Source organism: Scomber scombrus, chromosome 22 (genome assembly GCF_963691925.1).
Source record: "Scomber scombrus chromosome 22, fScoSco1.1, whole genome shotgun sequence".
Taxonomy (NCBI): Eukaryota; Metazoa; Chordata; class Actinopteri; order Scombriformes; family Scombridae; genus Scomber; species Scomber scombrus.
Genome location: NC_084991.1, coordinates 22,442,316 through 22,461,668, shown reverse-complemented (window position 1 = coordinate 22,461,668; position 19,353 = coordinate 22,442,316). Strand labels below are relative to the sequence as shown.

The window sequence follows — 19,353 nt, the reverse complement described above, 5'->3', positions numbered from 1 at the left end:
TACTTTCCACTGCTGTTCTTGAGGTACTTTTACTTTATGTGAGTATTTAAACACACAATATGTAGTTTTCTGCTGCTTGGGGTCGTTCATAATACTGCAGTACTTTTACTGTAATACTGCATACTACATCACTCATAATACTGCAATACTTTTACTGTAATACTGCATACTACATCGCTCATAATACTGCAGTACTTTTACTGTAATACTGCATATTACATCAGTCTGATTATACTTCTTTACTTTTAATAAAGCAGGATTTTTTTAAACTTCTCTTCATATATTTTTGTACTGCTGTGTTGGTAACTTTTACTAAAATAAAGTACTTCCTTCTCTTCTCTACCTGATATCAGATTTACTTTCTCTTGGCAGGTTTTAAGCAGCTTGACTTTCTCCTCGTCACCTCAGATAATCCCGGCTCAAATTTCAACCCCCCCCCCCTCTGCCCAAAACAACACCGCCCTCCCAGGACGTCTCATGCTACGCAACACGCGTACGCAGCCAAATGACAGCAGCAAAACACCTCCCCTCTCCTCTCCACCAGCAACACCTCCCTCCAACAAAACACCAACCTCCTCCTCCTTCACCTCTTCTGCTTTGACTCATAAGTATTATGAGTATTATCACTCATAATACTTATGTACTTTTACTGTAATACTTTAACTACATCACTTATAAAGTATTACAGTAAAAGTACATCACCTTCCCTTTTACTGCAATACTTTAAATACATTACTGATGATAGTTATGTACTTTTACCTCCCCAAAACTTTTTCCTCCTCCTCCTTCACCTCTTCTGCTTTGACCCCTCCCACAATTCTAACCCCAGTCAGTGGCGATTTTAGACCCTTTTTAGGGGTACTCAAGCAACTAACCCCACTAAACTATTCCATCACCGGGAGGACCGGCCAACTCCTCCCCGGGCGTCCCCAGCGGTTAGTGTTACCCCTACATGGTTGTCCAGTGTGACCCATCTACAGGCGTCCCCAGCAGTCTGTGTGACCCCTCCCCGGGCGTCCCCAGTGGTTAGTGTGACCCTTTTGCCGGGCGTCCGGTGTGACCCCTCCCTGGGTGTCCCCAGCGGTCAGTGTGACCCCTCCCCTGGCGTCCAGAGTGACCCCTCCCCTGGCGTCCAGTGTGACCCCTCCCCGGGCGTCCAGTGTGACCCTTCCCCAGCGGTCAGTGTGACCCCCTCCCCTCCCCGGGCGTCCGGTGTGACCCCTCCCTGGGTGTCCCCAGCGGTCAGTGTGACCCTTCCCCGGGCGTCCAGTGTGACCCCTCTCCTCCCCTGGCGTCCAGAGTGACCCCTCCCCGGGCGTCCAGTGTGACCCCTCCCCGGGCGTCCAGTGTGACCCTTCCCCAGCGGTCAGTGTGACCCCCTCCCCTCCCCGGGTGTCCAGTGTGACCCCTCCCCGGGCGTCCAGTGTGACCCTTCCCCGGGCGTCCAGTGTGACCCCTCCCCAGGTGTCCCCAACAGTCTGTGTGACCCCTCCCCGGGCGTCCAGTGTGACCCCTCAACGAGCGTCCCCAGCAGTCTGTGTGACCCTCCCCGAACATCCAGTGTCACCCCTCCCCGGGCGTCCCCAGCGGTCAGCCTGACTCCTCCCCAGGCCCGTCTCTTACCTGTAGAGTTGTGATGTGTTTGTCGTTGAATTTGTTCTCGCAGTATCGCAGCACCAGCGACGTCTTCCCCACACAGCCTTCCCCGAGCAGCACCACCTTAAACGAGTATGTTCTGTTGCCGCTGCCGCTGTTACCTCCCGCCCCTCCGGCCGCCATGGCGTGGGCACTTTATAATAAACAAGATATATATCCAAAAAAACAAGCTTCACCTCCTCCCTCCTTCCTGCTGCTAATGCTAAGTGAAGTCCTGCGCAGCTCACATCAGCTTCCGACTTCTAAAAAAAAAAAAAGAAGCTAAAAATCAAAAGGAAAACGCATCGACAGCATGAGAGGAATAGATTGTTTTAAATATAAATCAACACACAGGTGGATATATATGTTGACAGCGAGCTAATTCTTCTTATATTGCCGTGAATTCCCGGTTTGCACCCAACTAATGGCGTCTCTCTGAGCTATCACTGCTAGCTCCGCCAAAGATCCTCTATGTTGAGGGGGAGGTGTCACTCGGCTGTAAGAAGCGCTGACTGTACAAAAAAAGGGGAGGTGATAGAAGTAGAGTAGCAGAATAAAAGTCATTGTCACTGTATATATAAATTCAAAGCAATCCTTATCGTACCATGAGTTTAAAAAAAAAAGAATGTGCTTATCTTTCATTTGCACTGTTTGTCCTTTTAATGATTTTAAAGCAAATCATTATTTTATGCTGCAAACTCCTATATTTAATGCTCTATTCTTTTGTATTATTATTATTGGGTTTTTTTTGTTTTTAATTGTATGTTTTAATGTTTCCTTGTTTTTACTATAATTGGGTTTTATTTTTATTTTTCAAATTGTATGTTTTTATGTTCTTTGTTTCCTATTCTTACTGTTAAATGTATTAAATGTTGAGTAAAAAGGTAAATAACAAAACAGCTAGAACAGTCTGTTAAGTTCAGAAAATTACATACTTTACAGTAATGCAGCATTTAAAACCAGGAAAAGAAACACTGATATTTAGTCTCATATCACGATATCAATATAATATCAATATATTGCCCAACCCTACTAAAACTACATTAGTACAAAACTAACTAAACACATAATACACAAGACATCCCACTCTCTGCCATCAATGTTGCACGATTACCTTTAATATTACACTCAAAATTGTTGTTGCAGTTCCAGGTCCAACCTACCTATCTATCTATCTATCTATCTATCTATCTATCTATCTATCTATCTATCTATTTATCTATCTATCTATCTATCTATCTATCTATCTATCTATCTATCTATCTATCTATCTATCTATCTATCTATCTATCTATCTATCTATCTATCTATCTATCTATCCATCTATCTATCTATGAAATAGTGAAACATGCTCATTATAATTTCTTAGAGACCAAAATCACTGCAGCACATTACATTCAGAGACCTTATCTCTTAATTATGATTTACTATCTCATAGTAAGTCATAATTATAAGATAAGGTGTTTATAGGTGATTGCAACTTTCTTCCATACAAAACAACATGATGAAATAACTAATCTGTACAACTAAAGCTGAGTAGCTGCACAGTTAGCATCAGGCTGCAGTAAACATATTTAAACATGAGTAAACTAATTAGTGACGTAATTAAAATCAGTTTATTAGATCTGATTGGAGGAAAATCAAACTTACATCACAGGTTTCTACTTATGGTTTCCTAGAGTTATATTTGTAGAGTAGAGCTGAGATAAGATCAACTTTATTGATCCTACAAAGATAAATTGTAGTTTAATTGCAGCAGATTAACAAGAGCAGATGAATAGACGAGCAACCTTTAGGCCAGTATACATTATGAGTAAGTAATGTGTACTATCTGAGAAAAGTAAATAAGGGTAATAAACTCCTTAGAACCAACATAAATAGTGACTATAAAAAATGGGTGGGTATGTTGTGTATGTGCAGATAGCAGTTATTACACAGTTACAACTAAATACAAGTATTATACTTCTGAAGAGGGTTTTGGAAAGTCTCTCTTCTTCATCCAACATCAACAAAAACAGAAAGTCGAAACTGAAAATACAAGCAACAGAAAACATGTAAATCCACTAAAAAAAACAACAAACAAAACAAAGTCTCATAATCAGAATCAGTGCTCCAAACCTGCATCAGAGTGAGAGCTCTGCGCTGCTTGCTGCTCTCTGCTGAGTCACATGATGACAGAGTCTGCTGCCTGTCAACCTCAGAGCTGCTGGGGGTTTCTGATGTTGGCTCATCAAACAACACACACTGTCTAAGGCTCAGAAAGTGACAGAAACTCATTATAACTCAACATGTGATACAACTTTTTAAAACGTACAAGACCTCCTAAAACATGAGACAACTTTTATTAATGTTTCCTACTTCTTACATCTTTGATTCAACATTAGTTACGATGTTTCTTTTAAAGCAGAACCCAAACTAGCTCCACACACACTGCAAAAACTAAAATATACAGACCCTCATATTAGACTGTAATACTTAACATCAAGCTCATAATACTGCAGTACTTTAACTGTAATACTGCATACTACATCACTCATAATACTGCAGTACTTTAACTGTGATACTGCATACTACATCGCTCATAATACTGCAGTACTTTAACTGTGATACTGCATACTACATCACTCATAATACTGCAGTACTTTTACTGTAATACTGCATACTACATCACTCATAATACTGCAGTACTTTTACTGTTATACTGCATACTACATCGCTCATAATACTGCAGTACTTTTACTGTAATACTGCATACTACATCGCTCATAATACTGCAGTACTTTTACTGTAATACTGCATACTACATCACTCATAATACTGCAGTACTTTTACTGTACCTTTGTGGCATTGGGGATAATAACATGTTGGACAACCCAGTGTTCATTAATGGTGAAGCAGTGGAAAGTGTCAAGTTTGACATTTCTTTCTTCAAACATCACTGAGGACCTCTGCTGGGCCTCACAAACATCCACCATCATTGGAAAAGAACAACAGCGTCTCTTCTTCTTGAGGAAGCTGAGGAGAGCCGGTCTGCCACAGAACATGCTGGTTAACTTCTAGCGGTGCACTGTGGAGAGTATCTTCATCACATATCACATCTGCATCACAGCGTGGTTTAGCAGCTGAAGGGCCAAGAAGGACCAATGAGGATTCTGCAAAGACTCATCAATACATCACTGAGACCCAGCTTCTTGTAATCACGGACATTTACCAAGCTCGCTGTCGGGGCCTTAAACATCATCCATGACCCAACACTGCTCCCAGTAAACCTCAACCCCCCCCCACACTGCACTTTAATGTCCAATACTCTGCAATATTAGTATTTCATGTATACTACTCATTTCAATTGTGTGCAATATACATTTAATATACATATATATTTATTTCACTTTAATCTGTGCAATAAGAATATCCCCTGTTATATTACCACTCAATACCAGTATACTCTTGTAAATAATGTAAATAATGTCACAATTAATTTAATTTTATATAAATTGTTTAAGTTGTTTACATGTGACCTACTGTTACAACAAGCATTGCTGCTGTTTGCTGTGTTTCCACCTTTTTGTTTTGCATATTGTACTTTATTGCCTTTCTAGACGATTTTAATTGAAGGGCCCTCGACAAAAAGGTATCACCTAAAAACTCGAAATGTTGTGCCTTTAATGGTGCATTCATTTATAATTAATCAATACAAACAATCAATGAAAACAGGCATGTTCGGAGGCCTCGCAGTGCTTTCTGTCTGTGGCTGCAGTACAGCTGACCGGCCACTAGATGTCAGAGTCTGACTGGATATTAAACAGGCGGAAACATCAGCGACACTAAATCTACTGTCAATGATTACCAAAATCAACATGACGTCATGTGCTCTGTCTTTTATTTCTCAGCTGTGAAACATTTGATGAATTTTACATATAAAAGTGCTACAGAAAGATTATTTTATTTTTATTTTACAGAGTTTCCATGAGTTCAGTTCCAATTTATTTTACCTTATTTCACCTGAATAATCCACTAAGTATCAGGCAGTGGTGGAAAGTAACTAAGTAGATTTAATCAAGTACTGCACTTCAGTACAATTTTGAGGTACTTGTACTTTACTGTAGTATTTCTATGTGATTCTACTTTATACTTCCACTTTACTACATTTATTTAACAGCTTTAGTTACTTTTCACATGAAGATTTGACACAATGGATAATAGCAGTAATTACTGCAGTAAAAGCTCATAATACTGCAGTACTTTTACTGCAATACTGCATACTACATCGCTCATAATACTGCAGTACTTTTACTGTAATACTGCATACTACATCGCTCATAATACTGCAGTACTTTTACTGTAATACTGCATACTACATCGCTCATAATACTGCAGTACTTTTACTGTAATACTGCATACTACATCGCTCATAATACTGCAGTACTTTTACTGTAATACTGCATACTACATCACTCATAATACTGCAGTACTTTTACTGTAATACTGCATACTACATCGCTCATAATACTGCAGTACTTTTACTGTAATACTGCATACTACATCGCTCATAATACTGCAGTACTTTTACTGTAATACTGCATACTACATCACTATAATACTGCAGTACTTTTACTGTAATACTGCATACTACATCACTCATAATACTGCAGTACTTTTACTGTAATACTGCATACTACATCGCTCATAATACTGCAGTACTTTTACTGTAATACTGCATACTACATCGCTCATAATACTGCAGTACTTTTACTGTAATACTGCATACTACATCACTATAATACTGCAGTACTTTACTGTAATACTGCATACTACATCACTCATAATACTGCAGTACTTTTACTGTAATACTGCATACTACATCACTCATAATACTGCAGTACTTTTACTGTAATACTGCATACTACATCGCTCATAATACTGCAGTACTTTTACTGTAATACTGCATACTACATCACTCATAATACTGCAGTACTTTTACTGTAATACTGCATACTACATCACTCATAATACTGCAGTACTTTTACTGTAATACTGCATACTACATCACTCATAATACTGCAGTACTTTTACTGTAATACTGCATACTACATCACTCATAATACTGCAGTACTTCTACTGTAATACTGCATACTACATCACTCATAATACTGCAGTACTTTTACTGTAATACTGCATACTACATCACTCATAATACTGCAGTACTTTTACTGTAATACTGCATACTACATCACTCATAATACTGCAGTACTTTTACTGTAATACTGCATACTACATCACTCATAATACTGCAGTACTTCTACTGTAATACTGCATACTACATCACTATAATACTGCAGTACTTTTACTGTAATACTGCATACTACATCACTCATAATACTGCAGTACTTTTACTGTAATACTGCATACTACATCACTCATAATACTGCAGTACTTTTACTGTAGTAGGATTTTCATGCAGGACTTTTACTTGTTATGATATATTTTACTTCCAGGCATCCTTCAGAAGTTTCCAGATGTTGCTTTGCTTTGTTCTTTCTTTCTTTCTTTCATTTTTTTCGGAGATCTGATTAAAATTGTAATTATTTTTAATTATTGTACTTTTCACAATCAGTATTAATGTTTTTGTGTCATTTTATTAAATCAAATGATTAAAAAAAACTGACCTCTAATGAAAGACAGACGCGCCACTTCATCTTAAACAGATTGCTTCATATTGTCAACTGTTGCATCATCACTTTTGTTTGGTGTGTGTGATAACCATCTTCATATCGCACATTTATGCGACACCCCCGACCCCACCGCACAATATGGAGAGCTAATCATTAAACGCAGCCTTGCATGTGTGTGGGCTTGCATTGTTATCTTTTTGTGAGAAACAGTTTCAGCTTTACAGTGAGGAGGTTTTGGATCAGTACTTCAAAGAAACTGTTTGAAGGCTAAGGCTTCATATCGAGGTCAAGGTTAGAGTTTGGATGGCGTCGTTTCATTACAGACACACCACAGTTACACAAAGACAGTGTGTTTGTAGAGAGAGATTTAAAGTAGCTTGTAAGGCCGCTCAGTTGTGACACATTTGTTCAATAGTTTTATGTTAACCTCCTGAAAACTACACACTTTAATTCTTAACTAATGCAGGATGATTTATTGGGTGAATTCATGCTTTTCTCACCGTTAGTCACTGAGACTTCATGTGATCAGTTAATGCTTCATAAATGATTAATTTACTGAACAAATATCAAAAATGAACAATCAGAATAGAACATTGATAGCAGGGTAGGAAACAAAATATTTGCTTATTTCCACATCCAGCAGTTACTGATCAACATATTCATATTAGGAGTCTTGTTTCTGTCCAACCTGCTGAATGTAAAGTCCAATATTCTCTCTCTGTTCGCTCTGTTTTTACTCTCTAGCAACTCCTGAGGGAAATATCTAAATGCTCCACTATGTTCACCAGCTAGTCTACAGATAACTGAGTCTGTTTGTTTGGTGCTGAGCAGGTAGTGAACAGTGGCTTTTTAAAACGACGCTATGAGAGCGCTAAGAGTGAACCAAAACAGTAAAGTTGCAGCCAGACAGCTAAACAATGAGCTGGAACTCAACTATAAAGCTCCGTAAAGCTGAGAGGAGCTGCAGAGTCTCTGATAAATCTCTGTAGGCTCATTACTATGACACACAAACACATTACACACTGACAGCAAAGTAAGCATTAAAAAAATGATTATGGAGAACTTTTGTCTCCCCCTTTTGGCAGCAAGGGGAATTTCACTTTAATAATTTTGCTGGTCCCCGTCATAGTGACACAAAGTGGCTTTAAGGACAGTCCGCCCCGGAAAACCATCGCAAACCAATCATTGCTAGTTAACTTAAAACGCGTCGTTAACGGTGCTACAGCGCAGGAAAGTCACCAAAACTACTGCGAAATACAGAGAGGTTCAAATCTGGCGGCGATAGGCTCAGTCAGCATTGTGTGAAGTTGTTTGGCAAGGACTTTAATGTAAAGAACGTTGATTTATATGTAAAAATCCTGCACAATCTTTGAAGTAGTAGCTTGAGTTACAGTGTTTCCAGCAAGCGGAGAAAAAGCTGTAAAAACAAAGCCACTGTACACAGTTAGCTGTAGGCTAGCTGGTGAACATAGTGGAGTTGGTGGAGAACAAAAACAGAGCTAAAAGGAGACACTAGCACTCCAATGGGATAATCATGACTCCACATTCAAGTTAGCCGACTAGTTTGCATTGATCAAGCGATGATGTCAAACCCAACACCAGATTAAAAACTCTATACTACAAAATGCATGATTATTATGATTTTTGAGAGGCTTAATCACCATTGTGGGAACTATGAATATAGCAGATGTTCATTTCTATGTACTAAAAATGACGGTTTAAGAAAGTCTAACGTTTTATTCATGACTTTCATCTTAAGACTACTTTTAATAGTATAATATTACTGCTAAGACTTGCATTCCAGCTGTTTAATTATCTACATTTACATTTGCTTAATTATGATAATATTCTTAATACATTTTTTATTTATTTTAGCATTTTTCCCAAAACCCAATTAGAGAGTATTTTACAATAAGACAGATCAAAACTACATAAAACACTAAAAGATAAATCTGTGGCTTATATTCACAATCAATTAAAAGATAAAGTAAAGGTAAGGCACATGAGGAATTCACATGATTACATGTAAACAGTTTTGTTTTCACATGTGCAACATGATAGTGAGTTATAAACTGTATTTATTTGTCAATTCTAATCAAGCATATTTTAAAGGAGAGTCTGAAATATGCATGAACTGCAATGATTTTCCACTTGATCAATAAACAAGATGAAATGTGTTTTACATTTGCTAAAATAAGAAGTACTTTTTTTATAAGTTAACTGATTATTTCATTAATCTGGTTTTGTGTTTATGTATTTGTGCGATTATTGATTCATTCCTTGTTTTACTTGTTTATTTTTGCAGCTTTTCTGCTGTTATTCCAGTGATTCCCACACAGACAGAGACAGACAGACAGACGGTGACAGAGGATATAAAACGGGGTTAACACACGGTTGTAGTAGTGAGTGGAGGGACTCTGACACACACACACACATACATACACACAAACACACACTCATACATACACACTCACACACTTTCACACACACTCCGGCTCAGCGGCTCCACGCGTGCAGCCTGGAAAGCGACCAAGCTGCAGACTTCAACAACCTGGACCTTCTTATTTTTACTTTTTATTAATATTATTTATACTTCACTTTGACTTCACATCAGGGGAAGTTAATCCAAACCAGTCCGGCAACAAAAACTGCAACTTTTCTGTTTGTGTTTGTGTGTTTTTTATTATTTCTGAGTGTGGTATATCAGCGGAGGACATGCCGGGATTTGTGACTTTGTTGGCCGCTTTTGCAGCCCTCTCAGCCGGGTTAAGAAACTCAGTGGCCGGGGTGGAGATGCACCACTCCTTGGCCGTGCAGGAGAGTTCCTTGGCCGGGGTGGAGAGCTCCTTGGCCGGGTTGGAGAGCGCTGCAGCCGGGGTGAACAGCTCCGCGGTGGCCAAGGTGGAGACCTCCGGGGACGGAGACAGAGGAGCGGGGAGGAGCGGCTGCCCTGGCCGCTGTCGGTGCGAGGTGGACGGGCTGCTGCACCGGGTGGACTGCTCGGATCAGGGGCTCCGGGAGATACCGAGCAACCTGAGCGTCTTTACATCATACCTGTAAGTCAACACCAAGGGTTTTATATTTCTCTCTTTTTATCAACCTGTTGCTCTTAATCTGCGCGACTCAATTAGTGTGCGCGTGCGTGCACGTGTACCCGTGTGCGTGGATGTTCTGCAGCCGTGAGAAGCGGAGCACCTGTCCAACACTGCCTCTGTTTACCTCTCTCGTGCATGCGTAGGTCATGCACTGTTGATCACATGGTGGTGTAAATGAGATTAGTTTATACTCTCTGATGCATTTATAGAGAGTTAAAAGAAAGAGAGAGGTTCTGAGATGTTCTAAGGGTTCTCCAAGAGCTCTGATGGTTTCCTTAGAGATCCTTAAAGGTGCAACATGTAAGAATAATTTAATACCTTTATTGTCATTGCACGACAGTACAACGAAATTCAAGTGCTCTTTCCCTTTGTAGCAGAGGAAAACATTAAAAAACATTAAAACAACATTTGTCCATTAAAAAAAAAAAAAAACCCATTAAAGACAACAGCATGCATACAGTCTGCACACCCCGTAGTGAATAAATAATATTGCACTTGTCAATAATAAAACATGTAATTTATTAATCAAAACTCTAAAATTATGAACAGAATGTGAAGAAATAACAGTTCTGACGTGAAATTAAAGACATTTATGTATTGTGTTACAGAGATTTCTACTGAAGTTGGCATGCTCACCAGCCAGCCCTGACCCGTGTTTTGTAATACCACGTTGTACCTCCAGAGGTGATAGCGAGTCAACGTCGCATCCTGTGTGCTTAGTACCTCGTCTTCTAGGTTCGATTTATTCAAGCAAACCTGCTATCAGGCTCAGTCAAAGTTGTAGTTTCCTTTTTTGCTAGATAAGAGAGCACTTTTATACACTATTGATTCAATGCTATATGTAGCATGGCGATATGGAATAAATCACCTTTCACAATATTTTTGACCAAATACCTCGATATCGATATCGCAACAATAATGTATAGATGATTCTTAATGCTTTCACAAAATATTTGCACTATGAAATGTTTGATAAATAATCATCAGTAATGTGGATATAATGACAAAGTGAGTAAAAATGTAAATAACAGAACAGTCTGGTAAGTTCAGAAAATTACATACTTTACAGTAATGCAATGCAATTTAAAACAAGGAAAAGAAACACTGATGACATATCGCGATATTACGATATCCTAAATCTAAGACCATATCTAGTCTCATATCACGATATCAATATAATATTGACATATTGCCCAGCCTTAATATGCTGCCCCCAGTTGGTTTGGACCTTTAATGAGGTTCCAGTGGTTCAGGCATACTTAGAAAGATTCGGTGAGCGTCAGAGAAGTTTAAAGGTTTTGAGAAGATCTGTAGAAATGTTATTGGTTCTTAAAAAATGATCCACAGATCTTTGGATGTTCCTTGGCAGACTACGAGACAAAGAGCTCTCTTGAAGTTGCAATGGTTCTTGGGTCAGGCATATTCAGAGATTTCCATGAGCACAAGTTTCTTTGGTACTTGAAGGCTAAGAGCTCCAGAAGAGGTTCAAAGCAAGGGTTCTTATTATGGTTTCAGGAGCTCGAGGAGGCTCTGATAGATCTTGAGGAGCTTCTAGTGCTGTTGAGAAAGTTTTTCTTGAGGATACAAGGTATTTGGATATTAGGGTTCAGTTGGCAGCCACGCTAACTTGCTAATTTGAGCGTGGTGAACAATGCACATGAGCAGTAAAGCACACAACTGATCAACAACTGATCTACAAGCCATTAAAAGTGACGCGTTACGTGGCATTGGTAGCTTGTAGATCAGTAAAGTAAAGTGAGGAACATGCTCGATATCATCAACTCATACATCATTAAAACAACAATTAAGATATCATCGTAGACAGTATATATCGCACACCACTAATTACAGGTTATTGAAAGAGGTTTCTAGAGGTTCTGCATTGGGGGTGTTAGGAGCATTACTGACAAGGTTTCAGAGGAACTCGGGTAGTTTTCAGGAGCTAGAGGAAGTTCTAGTTGTTCTTAAGGAGGATGCAAAGTTTCTAGAGCTTCTTAAAACTTACTGAGGTTGATGAAGTTTCCTGAAGATTTGAAGTCCCAGAGGTTACATGCACTCTTGAGGATTTCAGCGACATTGTGAAAGGTATGTGGATTTTGGAAGAGGTCCAGAGGTACTTCTATGAGTTTGAGGAACTTCAGGAGATTTTCAGACACTCTTGAGGAGGTTCACTTGGGTGCATGAGTAACCAGGAGCTTTTAACAGATTCTTTAGGTGGCTTAAGGAGCACCACTATGAAGTGGGTATGGGTTTTTTAAGCGGTTACAGAGACAACAGCAAGGGTTACAGGAGCTTAAAGGGTTCTTGAGGAGTTTCAGAGGCTCCAAAGAAGGGTCCAGGGATCCTTAAGGAAATTACAGACATTCTTGAGGAAGTTCAGTTTCTATGTGTAGAGATTCAGGTATCAGCCAGATTACTTTTTCTCAGTTACGTGTGAATGTCATTATAATTTCAGGGTTTCTGTCATCAGTTACATTCATCCCATTTCAACAGGCCACAGTAATTCATCCTTACCTTCATGTTCACAAACGTAAAAATGATGCAAACAATTTTCTAAAGGTGTCAGGATCAATATTGTGAGAGCAAAAGTTGGATTGATACATCCCTAAATAATGATTCATTATACTTCCATCATTAGTGTTTTTATTATAACATTCTGTTAGCTACAGCCCTCAACAGACCAAGCTGCTGAACCGTCTATAAACTGAGAGTATGCTGTGGAAAAATGTCCAAAGTACTCTGGTATGGTCCTTTAACAACAGTATCATTGAAGCTTCAGTGTTTGTATTTGAGTTGAACGCTGTGTAAACTCCTGTTAAAGTGAGACACTGAAAGCAGTTAAAATCCATTTCACTTCACAGCAGGTGACCTGCCTCAATACAAGACATGTTTCAGCTCTGGCAAAACCATTACGTCACTGTACTCTCTCTGTGTGTGTGTGTGTGTGTGTGTGTGTGTGTGTGTGTGTGTGTGTGTGTGTGTGTGTGTGTGTGTGTGTGTGTGTGTGTGTGTGTGTGGAGAAAACCTGTCTTGGCTGTGGTCTAAAAGCAGCACAATGTCCAGGATTTAAGTTTCACTCTCATTAAAGAAAACCTTCTTCTATTCAGGAAAATGTGTGTGTGTGTGCGTGTGTGTGTGTGTGTGCGTGTGTGTGCGTTTCTCAATGAAAGTACTTTCCTTACAGTTTGTCCAAGACAGGCAGATGGACACACACACACACACACACACACACACACACACACACACACACACACTCGAACAGTCGATCAAAGGTTCTTTGTGTCTTTATTAAAGCTCCGATCAGGAATTGAATCCAACAAAACATCAAGGCGTTTCTGTGTGTGTTTAAATCCTCCGACTGGTTTTCAGGAGATTTGGTAGCAATTTCCCATCAGTGTATGCTGCTCACTTTTTAATGTTGTGTTCCTTGTCAACTCTTTTAGTCAAGAGACGATCATGTGACCAGGTGGTATTTGCCAGGTGTTTGTGCTCGGGGGATTAGTGTTTTAGCCAGCTATCTTTGGGTTTAACTCAGGTTTTCTTTCAACCATGATAACTTACACTGGATAGACGTTGACCGGCTGAATAACTTTGACTTCCAGGTGTGTTGTGCATTTCCAGGACATTCCTTCTTCATTATCGTGCATCATTCCCATCGGCCACATCTGTGTCAGTTAGTAAATCGTACAACCAGCGTAATGTAAACTGTGGCCAAGCTGCAGAGAGCTCCTCGTCTTTTATGTGCACTAACAACATTGATAGTTTAAACACTATTTCATGATGTGTGTTTGTTTAAAAGTTATCCTGAGCACAGAGCTGAATTATTTTAACGTATGCTGGACAGTAGGGGTGCTACTAATGTTTATTTTTCACGACTGAAACAAATGTCCAAGATGACGTCCTCAGATGTCCACAACACAAAGATATTCAGTTTACTGTCACAGAGGAACAAAGACACCAGAAAACATTCACATTTGAGAAGCTGGAATACAAAACAGCTGGCATTCAACCTTATAGCTGGCAACTGTTCGATTGATTGACTAACTATTGTAAGTTCAGAGGATCAACAGCCAATCAGATCACTGGAAAAATAGAGTCATAGTTTCTCCAGGATCCTAAAAAAGAAGTCAAAAGAGACACATAATAAAGAGGAAAAGATGTTTTTATTGGTCAGTAGAATCACTTTGTTGTAACTTGTTTGACAGGAACCAACCAGCTGATTGTTTGCTTAGTAAACACGAAGACGTTCAATCACAGTAAGCTCTCTGATTGGATCCAACGGACTTTAACTCATCTGTTCTGTAATGTCCTGAAACTTTTAGATCTCTCTCTCAGACGGACAGACATCAGGGAGAGTCAGCTAGTCTGTTTCTGTCGGTCTGTCTATTTGAACATCGTCACTCTGAATACTGCCATCTGTCATTGTGTGTGTGTGTGTGTGTGTGTGTGTGTGTGTGTGTGTGTGTGTGTGTGTGTGTGTGTACACTAGCTGCATGCCTAAGCAGAGCTGTCTGAGGTCTGAATGGGCCTGTAAGTCTCTATTCTACCTCTGACTGACAGCAGGAGCGCAGGAATGCTTTTTGCCTCGCTGTGATGAATGAACTGATGTACATATGAACGATTTTTTGGGATCCGCCCCTCTTGGCAGCCTCGTCGACATCCTGAAGCTTGTGAACAGCTGAGGTGACCATTTCAACTCAGATCTGTACCTTCAGTGTACAATTAAAGATTTCCACTTTATTTAATAACCGACACTAGTAATGTGTAGCTTAGAGACAGACTAATACACAACCCTGTTTTTGTCCGTCTGACCTCTCTCACGGCCTTTCTCAGAGGAAGACAGGTAGTCCATTTACCTGTCCAGGATGTTTGGACTGCCGGTGTCTAAGTGTGAGAATCTGTTTGGCTTCGTAAAGGTTCATTTGAGCACAGCTGTCGTCGAGCGGAGCTTTCGGACGCCACGGTCCACCACACTCACACTTAACAGGAGGGTAAATAGACTACCTGTCTTCCTGTGGGGGTTATGAGAGGTTAAACAGACAATAAGGTGATGTTTTAGGTTAAGTTAAGGTGTGTACATTCCCCCAACCAACTGTCTTATTTATAAAACACTCAAGAAAACCAGAAGAGACTTGTTTTTTAAAGGGAAGAGAGTAGAAAATTGCAAAGTAGTGCAAGATATAAAACAAACAATACGACTTTCATTTCAACTTATTAACTTTTTTCTTGTAAATGTGTCACTATTCACAAAAAACTACTTTTTTTTTGCACTTTTTTGTTATTGTAAGTCAAATCTTTTTACCTTTTTATTCATTTGTGTTTTTTTCTATTTTTCAATTTCCATTTTTCTCACTTATATTATGCTTTCTCTTTTTCAACATATATTGATATTATATTATATTAAACCTAACTGGGAACTATATCTATATGCTCTCTATATGCAGAACATCAGTTATTGCAGCTCGTTTGTAACAAGCTGAAGTTGCACCATGTTCATTTGCATCGTCCCTAACAAATTAATTAATTACAACAATTTTGATTAATCATTTTGAATACAATGTTAAAAGAAAAAATGCCAAAAATTCTCTGATTCCAGCTTCTCAGATGTGAATATTTACTTCTTTAGGAACCATTGATTGACATTTTTCCCCATTTTCTGACACTTTATAGACCAAACGACTGATTGATTGATTAAAGGAGAAAATAATTCAGAGTTTAATGAAGATAATGAGTTGCAGCCCTAAATGATATATATCTCAATCTCACTATAGAGTCTCTGTCTCCTGCAGCTTTTATCAGCTCCTAAAAGATCTTTACAGTATCAGGAAGCATTTAGAGACTGTTTGTTTCTCCCCTCACATAGAAACACATACAACTCTGTAGAGAGCTGTTGTTTATCCTGTAGTATCTGTTTCTTTGGAAGGAGACAGCACAGACTGACAGGACGGGTCGAGGAATAAACCCCCCGTTTTCGTGTTCCCCAGGGGGCCCCGTCCCCCGAAAGAATGAAAGAAAGACAGAAAGAAAGAGTGAAAGAGGACAAAAACAGAGAGAGGCCTCGCTGTCACACTACGCCTCCAAACTACACAGCTCTCTTTTCTTTCTTTCTTCAGAGTTTGTCTTTCTGCGGGCTCCGGCCATTTGAATAATCGTCTGATATCCATCAGTTTGAGCCCGAGGAGACGGAAAAAAGACAACACACACACACACACACACAAAGCTTCATCCAACTCATTACCAAGAGGAAAAAAAACACACTACATGGCTAATGTATTCGTCAGTTCTTTCATCTCTGTCCTCCGTATTCTTCCTACATGCCTCTTTTTCTCTTCAGTCCACATTAAAAAAAAAACCAGTTCAAGGACTTGAGCTTGTACAATAACAAAGTTCCTTATTGTGGATCTTTCAGTCAAACGGTGAATAAAAGGCTCAGGATGATCGGTTGATACTGTGACTAAAGCAGCAAAAGTCAAATGATAAAAGATGCAATTGGTTAAAATCAGTGTAAAACTCCCTTTGAAATGAATCTGTTGTCTTGGGTTCATGACTTAAACACATTTTACAGCAAGTTAGATTTTCATTACATTAAAAATTCTTCTCATAATACAAATTTTTTCACGTAACATTGCAGCTTTTTGTCATATTACCACTATGTTTCTGTAATATAGCAACATTTTGGGGTAACATTAAAACATTTTTCTGGCAACATTAAAACTTTGTTCTTGTAACATAAAAACTTTTTTTCATAATGCAACTTTGTTACTTTTCACGTAACATTGCAGCTTTTTGTCGTAACTTTACCACTTTTTTCTCACAATATTACATTTTGTAGTAACATTGAAAAAAATTCTCGTGACATCAAAACTTTGTCTCATAATGCAACTTATTGAGGTAACGTTACCACTTTTATTGTAATGTTACATATTCTCGTAACATCAAAACTTTTTCTCATAATGCAACTTTTTTCACGTAACATTGCAGCTTTACCACTTTTTTCTCATTGTATGTCATTTTGTCGTAACATTAAAACGTTTTTCTTGTAACATCTAAACTTATTGACGTACAGTAACGTTACCACTTATATTGTGATATTACATCTTCTCGTAACATCAAAACCTTTTTTCATTATACGCATTTTTTCACGTAACTTTGCAGCTTTTTGTCATAACTTTACCACTTTTTTCTCATATTACGTCTTCTCGTAACATTAAAACTTTTCTTGCAACATCAAAACCTTTTCTCATAATGCAACTCTTTTCTTGTAATTTCTCAACTTTTTCTATTTATTTATATTAATATTATTTTTGTCGTAACATTACCACTTTTTTCTCTTTATATTACATTTTCTCATGACATTTAAAGTTTTTTTTCTTGTAACGTCACAATCTTTCCTTACATATTAGAACTTTTTCTCATAAATACAAAAAAAATCATAAAATTAAAACGTGTTTCTCACAACTAGCTACTTTTTTTTTTTTTTTTTTACATAACATCAAATTCTTACTTTACATTTTAATTGAAATATTTTGACTTTTTTCTTGAAATCTCTAGATTGCCAAATATCTAATTTCCAAAATTGTCATAAAAACAAACTACTTTTGTGGCATTATACACTTAACCCTTTGTAGGTCTGTTGAATCGTTTGGTAGAAGTCACTTTGTGTCATGATATCTGCTCAAAAACTAAAATCTATTGAACCCATTTAACTTTTAGGTCATTCTTTAGCACTTGTATGAGGTATGTAATGCACAGACCATCAGATTGTGTTATGGTTGCTATAGATACAGGTTGTTCTATGGTTGCTATACAGTAGATACAGGTTGTTCTATGGTTGCTATAGATACAGGTTGTTCTATGGTTGCTATACAGTAGATACAGGTTGTTCTATGGTTGCTATAGATACAGGTTGTTCTATGGTTGCTATAGATACAGGTTGTTCTATGGTTGCTATAGATGCAGGTTGTTCTATGGTTGCTATAGTTACAGGTTGCTCTATGGTTGCTATAGATACAGGTTGTGCTTTAGTGTATAAACGAACAATAACACAAATCACTGCTGACATCAGAGATCCTGCTGGAGACATTTTTAGAAGTTGACTTTCATGGAGAAGGGAAACAGAATGAAGAAGTGATGATGACACTGAATAATACAAACTTTATGATTAGAGCATTGACAGCAATCCTGGACTAAGATTCACCAGATAAACTCAGGACTCTAAAAAATAGAGGCTCTTGTTAGAAAACAATGAAAGGCAAGGACAGAACTATCTGAGCATCACGTAAATATATGATTCATGTGACTGTTCACACAGCATGAAGTCATATGCTGTCATGTGTTTTTGTCAGCACGGTAATCAGTGCTGGATATTTCCTTATTGTTGAAGTGCAACAATTGCGACAACCATCATCACTCTCCTCCTCATCATCATCATCATCATCGCTGTGCTTTGTATGTATGTCTGAAGTCAGCAGCCACAGACCTTTTCCCAGTTTGGGATCGTCTCTTCCACTGTGTTGGAGACGCTTCTCATAGTAAAGCTCCAGGAAGTCGCCCTTAATTTGAGACTCACTAGAACGGTGAGATTTTAGTCTACTGTCTGTTAACTTGTTAGTAATTTACTCTCTTATTGAAGCATTTTAACAGTACATTTCTGTAAATACTATTTTTTTTGTGGTAAATGTTTATGTAAAGATATGCGTCCACATGTAGGAAACATTACAGAGCCGTCAGTCTGGGTAATGAACAACTCGCTGTCTGAACATACACATAGGTATACAGTAGATGTGTGTGTATATATAGAGTAACTGTGTGTGTGTGTGTGTGTGTGTGTGTGTGTTTGCTAATGAATGAAGTCTGCTTTCAAGCACATTAATACAAACCAGAGTGTGTGTGTGCGTGTGCGTGTGCGTGCGTGTGTGTGCGTGTGCGTGTGAAGCAGTAAAAACCAATCA

At 38.6% G+C, this 19,353-nt stretch overlaps 2 protein-coding genes across 2 annotated transcripts in view; one reads left to right on the top strand and one right to left on the bottom strand.

Moving 5' to 3' along the window:
* Positions 1–2,089, bottom strand: part of rab21 (RAB21, member RAS oncogene family) — an 18,079-nt gene extending 15,990 nt beyond the window's left edge. The window contains exon 1 of the mRNA XM_062443491.1: positions 1,624–2,089. Within this exon, the coding sequence (XP_062299475.1) occupies positions 1,624–1,779 (156 nt within the window). The 5' untranslated portion in view covers positions 1,780–2,089. The remainder of the gene's footprint in view (positions 1–1,623) is intronic.
* Positions 2,090–9,821: 7,732 nt separating this feature from the next.
* Positions 9,822–19,353, top strand: part of LOC134004244 (leucine-rich repeat-containing G-protein coupled receptor 5-like) — a 43,293-nt gene continuing 33,761 nt past the window's right edge. The window contains 1 exon segment of the mRNA XM_062443455.1: positions 9,822–10,363. Coding sequence (XP_062299439.1) covers positions 10,023–10,363 — 341 coding nt within the window. The 5' untranslated portion in view covers positions 9,822–10,022.